This window comes from Lepidochelys kempii, chromosome 24, assembly GCF_965140265.1.
Source record: "Lepidochelys kempii isolate rLepKem1 chromosome 24, rLepKem1.hap2, whole genome shotgun sequence".
Classification (NCBI taxonomy): domain Eukaryota; kingdom Metazoa; phylum Chordata; order Testudines; family Cheloniidae; genus Lepidochelys; species Lepidochelys kempii.
This window is the reverse complement of record NC_133279.1, coordinates 2,063,420-2,072,167: the sequence shown is the minus strand read 5'-3', so window position 1 is coordinate 2,072,167 and position 8,748 is coordinate 2,063,420. Positions and strand designations below refer to the sequence as shown.

The 8,748-nt window shown below is 44.3% G+C and overlaps 1 protein-coding gene across 1 annotated transcript; it reads right to left on the bottom strand.

Annotated features, from left to right (window-relative positions):
- Positions 1–7,261: 7,261 nt before the first annotated feature.
- Positions 7,262–7,888, bottom strand: LOC140902888 (uncharacterized). The gene has a single exon (XM_073323479.1). The coding sequence runs from the start codon at positions 7,886–7,888 to the stop codon at positions 7,262–7,264; it is 627 nt and encodes a 208-aa protein (XP_073179580.1).
- Positions 7,889–8,748: the final 860 nt, after the last annotated feature.

The window sequence follows — 8,748 nt, the reverse complement described above, 5'->3', positions numbered from 1 at the left end:
ATTAACGCCAAGGGAGCCCCTTCGTTTTCCTATAAATACACCAAATTCAAAATTACATTAGAATGAAAATGAAATATCCCCAAATTCTTTGGCTTTGAATCACGACCTGATTAAAGGAATGACATGAGAGCCCGTGGCCTCTATTTTTTTTTTAAGTGACTCTATTACTCATTGCAGAGGCGTCTAATCCCAGGAACAATTTATTAATCTTCTAAGAATACAACCCTTTTTATGTGTGAAACACCAATACGTGTTTGTCAGGTGCTTTGGAATCTTGCGTTCTGCGACGCCGAAAAACTTCCACCCGTAACAACCTTACTATCCTTGTTTTTTTTGGCATAGAACAAGAGGCACGTGGAGGTGAAGGTCACACGGGGGTCAGTTCCAGAAACAGAAATACAACCCAATAGTTCTGACTCCTCGTAACACAGAGTAAGTTCGAGGTTCACCCCTGTTACACGCTGTTACAAGACGACATTAGTAATATCTCTTGCTAAAAAATGTGTGCATCCTTGGATCTAAGCATCAACAATGAAAAAAAGACTAACGTTTGATACACTTTAATTGTTTCTTCTTTACACTTGAGGACAACACTTCTCCAAAGGAATTACAAGTCTCGCAATTTCTATCTTTTCCTTGGCGGTGGTAGCATTGCAAATCATAGTATATCATTCAAGCATCAAAACTCGCTATCTAAGGAACTTGGGCAGTGAATTTCAACCTACAGTGATTAAATGAAGGGATTGACACTGCTCAGGTTAGAAGAAGTGGCATTGGGGGTGTATTTTCTACTTTACAGATCATTCCAACTACAGCTGAAAAGCTTTCTGCAGAATGCCCTAAACGTATCTTCCAAAAAAAAGGGTGTCACAGGGATGGAGCACGTGCTTAGCCCGTGGTAGGAGGAGTCAGAAGTATTGGGCTGTATTTCTGTTTCTGCAACTCATACCCGTGCAACCTTCACCTCAATGTGCTTCTTTTTCTCTACCTAGAAATCAGGGATAGTGAGGATGTTCAGACTGGAAATTGTTCAGTGTTCTTTGAACTGAAGATTTCAAACCACCGAAGAACACTCATTGGTGTTTCATAAATGCAAAGAGTTGTATTCTGAGACTATTATTAAATTGTTTTGGGATTAGAAGCCTCTGCATTCACTAATAGAGTCACTTGAAAAAAATAGAGGCCAAGGTTTCTTGTGTTATTCCTTTAATCAGGTCATGATTCAAAGCCAAAGAATTTGGGGATATTGCATTTTCATTCAAATGTAATTTTGCATTTGGTATTTTTTTAAAAATTATTATATAGGAAAATGAAGATGCTCTCATGGTGGAAATCAGCACAGTTGCTTCAACTTCAAAGCAAGTCCTTGCGAAAACGTTCTTTGAAAGTTTAAGGTAACCTGACTGCTCTAACCTGAGCAGTGTCAATGCCTTCATTTAATCACTGTAGGTTGAAATTCACTCCTGGGCAGAGGGTCATCACAAAGGCTTGTACTATACCTAAGTCCATGCTAAGACATAGTTTGAAAGTTTAAAGTAGAACTAAAGTTGTCCATAGGCATTGTTCGATCCCCCCGCCAAAGGGTGAATTTGAGACTTAAGGTCATGACAGGAAACGCACTGAAGGCAAAGGAATATTTCCAATTGATTACAAAGGGAATTGGATCTGAGATGGGGATGGAGGTTGTGAGAATGCAGAAAAATAGCTCTCTGCTTCCAAGCAGGTTTATAATGAAATGTCCAGTGCCCCCAAGAATGACCAGTATGAACAGAAAGGACCAAAGGGGCTATCTGCTCAGGACAGCCAGTTGTGCTACTGATGCAGCTCTGAATCACCTTGACATGCATTCTCATTGCACCACCAAGAGAGTCAGTGGAATGACACAAGCAATGCAGACTGCAACGTGCATTATTAGGATTAGTCCAATAATCCCAAACCCTGAGAAAACAGCAGGTTCAAAGGGAGCATTTACCGAGGCATTATACTTTGTTTGGTAACTAGTTAGGACTTCCTGTACCAAATGCAACGCAGATCCTCCAGGCAGTCCTAAAAACTGTATAAAAGGATTCACTGCTCAGGTCTCTTCTAAACGCTTCTTTGGACTTCGTCTCCTCGGTGAACTGGGTAAGTCCAATTGGACTCAATCTCTTTCCAACACAAGAGCTGTCACAGTAGGGTCCATTTTCATTTTAAGACTAACTCTTGTACATACTCTCTGTATTTTTATTAGGGACGAGGGTGTTTCTCCATTATCGTCTTTTGTAGTTATTCACTTGCAAGTGCTGGTGGATCCATGATTCGGAGCCACAGGTGGGGATTTTAGGAGCACCATATGCAATTGGGAAACATATTTCCGATTAACTGGAAATAGAATTAGAGCATTTAAATCTTTAAAGTAATATTAGAAAGTTCCTCAGCCATTTTTCTCTGGGATAGATTAGGAAGAAACTTCGCCACCTTAGGCCATAAATGGCCAATTCAGGGGGTCTTCTTTATGCTGAAGGAGCTGTGACTCCTCACTGTTGGAGCCAGGAGAATTATTAAGCTGACAACTAGTGTGATCCAATCTGGCAATTCCTACATTCTTATGAGCAGAAATGCCCACTGAAGATTCTTACACTCAGATGGTGTAATTTAGGGTCGCTCCATGGAAGTCAGTGGACCTGAACCCATTTTACTAGAGCTGAGGATCTTGTCCTTAGTGATTTCTTTGCAGAAAGGAAAAGTTTCTGTTCCTTCCTTAGCAAGTATTGGTGACTCCCAGGGTTTGGAAAACCAAAGAGCCACACTCTGACACTGGACTCAACTGGTTTGCATGCAGAGGTTGAATCCTCAAGGGAAAGGAAAAGATCAGCATTATCCCAGCCAAGTTCTCTTTGAGAAATGTCTATAACGGTCACAGCATCCCAGGTATCCTTCAAAGAAATAATTACACTTATTCCAGGCGGTGTTTTTAGACAGGTCACTGAGAGGGCTTCAAATGGGACAATTGGGAGGTACATTTAGTGTGAGTGGATAAGAGGCAAAGAAAGAGGAAATAGGAACAAATATATAGCCAAAAAGATAGGAACTAAGTCCACTCCTCCTGTCTCTCTCGGGCCCCACGTAGACCTCACTACTACAGTAACTGAGGTTTGAGTCCTTTCTTTCACTGGCACATGTACTTTCTTTTTACTCTACTCCCTGTTGTGTGTTTCAGGTTTACCTCCATCACAGAAAGATGTCTTGTTCCAGCCTGTACTATCCAGAATGCGGGGTGGCCCGGCCCAGTCCAGTTTCTGGCAGCTTCAATGAGCCGTGCGTTAGGCAGTGCCCTGACTCCGAAATAGTGATCAGACCATCACCAGTTGTCGTGACCATCCCAGGACCAATTCTCAGCAATTTCCCTCAGCAGAGTGAAGTGGCAGCTGTAGGAGCACCTGTGGTCGGAGCCGGCTATGGGGGTTCATTCGGTTTGGGGGGATTGTACGGGGGCTATGGAGGCCATTATGGAGGATTGTATGGTTACGGGGGATTAGGTGCTTACGGGGGCCGTTATGGATTCGGGGGATTGAGTGGTTACGGGGGCCGTTATGGTGGATGGTGTGGTTACGGGGGAGGTTACGGTTATGGAGGATTATCCGGTTCTGGGGTATCTTGCCATAGGTACCTGAGTGGAAGCTCTACGCCATGTTAAACCCTGCAGGAATATCAATGGTAAAAGAAAAGACCAGGAAATGAAGAATAGGCTACAGATTCAGATGGAGATTTCAGAAGCGCTGTGCAGGCATGGCTCCACTTGAATTCAACGCGAGCTGTGTCTGCTCAGCGCCTTTGTCTCCTAGACCCATTTCTAATGTTATGCTTATAAACTCTTTCTGCCAATGCTTTCCCAACCGCGTGCTTAGTCTCTCAGTCACATGTGGACTCATTCTGAATTACACTCAGGCTGTTTGCACTAACCCCGTAGTCTGACGGAAAGAGGGGCCTTAAGACAGGCATTAGTTGTATTTATTATCACTCGAATTTGTTTGTCCAACTCTGCACCTGCGAAAAAGGAAAAACAACTTCTTGCCTCAAATGCATCGCAAGGAAGTGGGTATTCGGTCGCAGCCCTTCTGGAAACACGTGAAATACCTTCTTTCTGTTGTGTATTATTTCTTTCTGTAACTGTGTATTGCAAATTTCATTCTCATTAAAAACTATGCTGCATTGTAATATCGGTCTTCTGGCTTTCCTTGTTCCTCCCTCCTTGTTTAGAAATCCTGCTGCATGAAATTCACCCCTGTAGAGCAGGCAGCACCAGACACCTCTCAAGTTGCAACTTTCGAAACGCGCTATCTCAGAGTGAGTAAAGCCCTTTAAGTGGTTCATAGCATTATGCAGGCTCTCTGCACAGGGGTGGAATTCTTCCTTGCATCATCTGTTTTGCAAAAAGTCTTTTCCTCCTAAGTCTTACACAGATTTTCACCGTAAGAATGTAAATATTTCCTTTCATTTCAAAAAGACCAATCACGTGCTTCATGGAAAGTGTCTGTGTGAGTCTTTGCTGGATAGCCACCCAGATTTTCGGAAGGAAAAGAATACTGGCCACCCCTAAAGACAAATGACATTACACCAAAGTCATTTGCAGCAGTCAGGAATCTCCTCTGTGATATGAAGAGATTAGTACACTGACCATTACTTCAGTACAAGAATCTAATGGTGTTTTAGGAAGCTGTTCCTCCTTGCACTCCATATTACCATTCTTATGTAAACCCCCCTGCCTGTACCATAGCTTGATATTGCAGGAACTGCGCATAGCAAGTTTGCATTTTCTACTATGTTTTTCTTCAACATTTTCGTGGGTCTCAGTTCCCGGAAAATGAGGATTTTGCACTAATCAAATTTTTGATTTGACAACGCAAAAGAAAAAAATGTATCCAGACCATCCCGGCTCTTCAATGACATGATGTAATACTCACACAGTGAGGGGAGATTTAGCCATCTGCCACCGGGTGTTATTTAAGGGTAACACAGCTCTATTCTTCAACGTCATACCATACCTATTGACCCCTCCTTGGAAGGGAAGAACATAGGCATTGCTGCAGCAGATCAGGCCTCACTCCCACAGTGGTGAGTGCCCGAGACTTCACAGGGAGGTGCAAGAAACCCAGCAGAACACAGGCATGGGATCACCTGCCCACAGAGGAACTTTTTCACTATCCCCCGTCAATCCGATCTGCCCCCACGGACGATTGGACGATGCCCTGAAGCACAAGAGTTTATATCCCTGCCAATCTTGAAGAAATGCAGTAAATCCATCTCAGTCACTATTTCCTCCAGAGTACTGTGAGCACCATTCTCTCTGCATCACCAAGAGAAATGTCTGAGGGCATCCCTCTCTGTAGAGATACACCAGGATCAATAACAAATTTAAAGCTGCAGCGTTAAAGACCTGAATTGCACAGGAATAAATCTTTTTGCCATTAAGCAATGAGCCTTTCACCCCCAGATCACAGCTTCATTGAGAACAAATACCCGAATTTCGCCCATCTCCCTCTCTAAAATATTCTCAGTCCTTTCCCTCAGGAAAGCACAGTGGGATCTCCAGCAGCAGCTGACACTGGAGGTGGTGATGGGGACGTATGTGGTGATAGAACCTTATACCGTTATGGAGGCTTATGTAGTTGGGGGGTCCCTTTGGTTCTGGGACATGACATGGTTATCGGGATTCATATGGTTAGGAAAAAGAAAAGGAGGACTTGTGGCACCTTAGAGACTAACCAATTTATTTGAGCATAAAAGATTCTGTGGTTACAAGGCACTTTATGGTTGTGGGAGGAATATAGTGTTGTGGGGATGGTGATGGGGCCATGGGTACCTTAATGGAAACAGTGGGCTCTGTTAAACCCAGTAGGCATATGCAAAGAAAAAGGAAGAACCAGGAAATGAACAGCAAGATACAGATTGATGGTTTAGCGCATAGGCCTGTCTTTGAGAAGTCCTGAGTACATCGAACTCTTTGTGAAATAACAAAAGAGCTCCACTTTATCAGCACCTCTGCAAACATGCCGAATGTTTCCCATCATTCACAGGATGGGTCTTCTAATGCCTTCCTGGCTATGCGCTTCCACTGTTATCAACACAGTGGGCCTGATTCTCTACTGCGCTATGGGTTTTTACACCACTCTGTAAAGTGCAAAGGCAGCAGGGCCTTAAAGGTGTATGGGACCTACATTTGTAGTGACTTTCCTGCCTCTTTCCAATGCCAGAGGAGTGTCACAAGACTTTAGTGTCAAGGAGAATCAGGCTAGGTTCTCTCCTATCCAGGAATAAGGAGCGTTTCTTTAAGCCTTTTAACTTTCTAACAGCAGCTGCATAACGTAGAAACTTTTTGATCTTCAGCTTTTGTTGTGTTTTCGTTACGTTGTGACAGACCAGGGTGAAACAAGGAATTAACAATGGTGGCAAACAGACTTGATTGTCAAACTCTACAGCTGTGATCTTTTAATATCTCGAAAAGCTTCCACATCGCTATGAACCACTTAAAGGGCTTTAATCTCCTATCACTCCATGCCTTCGAAAGTTGCAACTTGAGAGGTGTCTGGTGCTGCCTGCTCTACAGGGATGAATTTCATGCAGCAGGATTTCTAAACAAGGAGGGAGGAACAAGGAAAGCCAGAAGACCGATATTACGATGCAGCATAGTTTTTAATGAGAATGAAATTTGCAATACACAGTTACAGATAGAAATAATACACAAGAGAAAGAAGGTATTTCACGTGTTTCCAGAGGGGCTGCGACTGAATGAAATTTGCAATACACAGTTACAGAAAGAAATAATACACAAGAGAAAGAAGGTATTTCACGTGTTTCCAGAGGGGCTGCGACTGATCACCCGCTTCCTTGCGATGCATTTGAGGCGAGATGTTGTTTTTCCTTTTTCGCAGGTGCAGAGTTGGACAAACAAATTAAAGCGATAATAAATACAACTGATGCCTGTTTTAAGGCCCCTGTTTCCTTCACACTGAGGGGTAAGTGCAAACAGCCTGAGTGTAATTCAGAATGAGTCCACATGTGACTAAGAGACTAAGCACGTGGTTGGGAAAGCATTGGCAGAAAAAGTTTAAAGCATAACATTAGAAATGGGTCTAGGAGACAAAGGCGCTGAGCAGACACAGCTCGCGATGAATTCAAGTGGAGCCATGCCTGCACAGCGCTTCTGAAATCTCCATCTGAATCTGTAGCTTGTTCTTCATTTCCTGGTCTTTTTTTTTTACCATTGATATTCCTGCAAGGTTTAACATGGTGTACAGCTTCCACTCAGGTACCTATGGCAAGATACCCCGGAACCGGATAATCCTCCATAACCGTAACCTCCCCCGTAACCACACAGTCCACCATAACGGCCCCCATAACCGCACAGTCCGCCATAAGGGCCCCCGTAACCATAATGGCCCCCGTAACCACACAATCCCCCGAAACCACCCCCATAACCATACAATCCCCCGTAACCGCACAGTCCACCATAACGGCCCCCGTAACTACTCAATCCCCCGTAACCATAACGGCCCCCATAAGCACCTAATCCCCCGTAACCATACAATCCTCCGTAACGGCCTCCATAAGCACCTGATCCCCCGTAACCATACAATCCTCCGTAACGGCCTCCATAGCCGTACAATCCCCCCAAACCGAATGAACCCCCGTAGCCGGCTCCGACCACAGGTGCTCCTACAGCTGCCACTTCACTCTGCTGAGGGAAAGTGCTGAGAATTGGTCCCGGGATGGTCACGACAACGGGTGATGGTCTGATGACCACTTCAGAGTCAGGGCACTGCCTAACACATGGCTCATTCCAGCTGCCAGAAACTGGACTGGGCTGGGCCACCCCGCATTCTGGATAGCACAGGCTGGAGCAAGACATCTTTCTGTGTGCAAACCTGAAACACACAACAAAACATAAGAAGATAAGAATGGCCATACTGGGTCAGATCAAAGGTCCATCAAGCCCAGTATCCTGTCCTCTGACAGTGGCCAATGGCAGGTGCCCCAAAGGGAAAGACCAGGTTATCATCAAGTGATCCATGCCCTGTCACCCAATCCCAGCTTCTGGAAAACAGAGGACACCACTCGTGCCCATCCTGGCTCATAGCCATTGATGGACCTATCTTTCATGAATCTATCTAGCTCCCTCTTGAACCCCATTATAGTACTGGCCTTCACAACAGCCTCTGGCAAGGAGTTCCAGAGGTTGACAGGGAATAGAGTAAAGAAAAGGTACTAGTGTCAGTGGAAGAAAAGACTCAAAACTCGGTTACTCTTGCAGTGATGTCGCTGTGGGGCCCAAGAGAGAGAAGGAGTGGATTTAGTCCCTATGTTTGTGGCTGCGTATTGGTCCCTATTTCCTCTTTCTATGCCTCTTATCCACTCACAGTAAACTTCCCTCCCAACAGGCCCATTTGAACCCTTCTCAATGACTTTGTCTGAAAAACCAGTAAGAGTAACTATTTCATTGACGGACCCCCGGGATTCGGTGTCCATTATAGACATTGCTCAAAGAGAACATGGCTGGGATACTGCTATCATTTGCTTTCCTTTGAAGATTCAACCTCTGCATTCAAACCAGTTGAGTCCAGTGCCAGAATGTGGCTCTTTGGCTTTCTAAACCTTGGGAGTCACGAATACTTGTGGATGAATAAACAGAAACTTTTCTTTTCTTCAAATACATCACTAAGGACAAGATCCTCAGCTCTGGTAAAATGGGTTCAGGTCCACTGACTTCTA

Bases quoted from the DNA above. Each gene is read 5' to 3' on its own strand.
- LOC140902888 (XM_073323479.1), bottom strand. From the start codon at position 7,888: ATGTCTTGCTCCAGCCTGTGCTATCCAGAATGCGGGGTGGCCCAGCCC.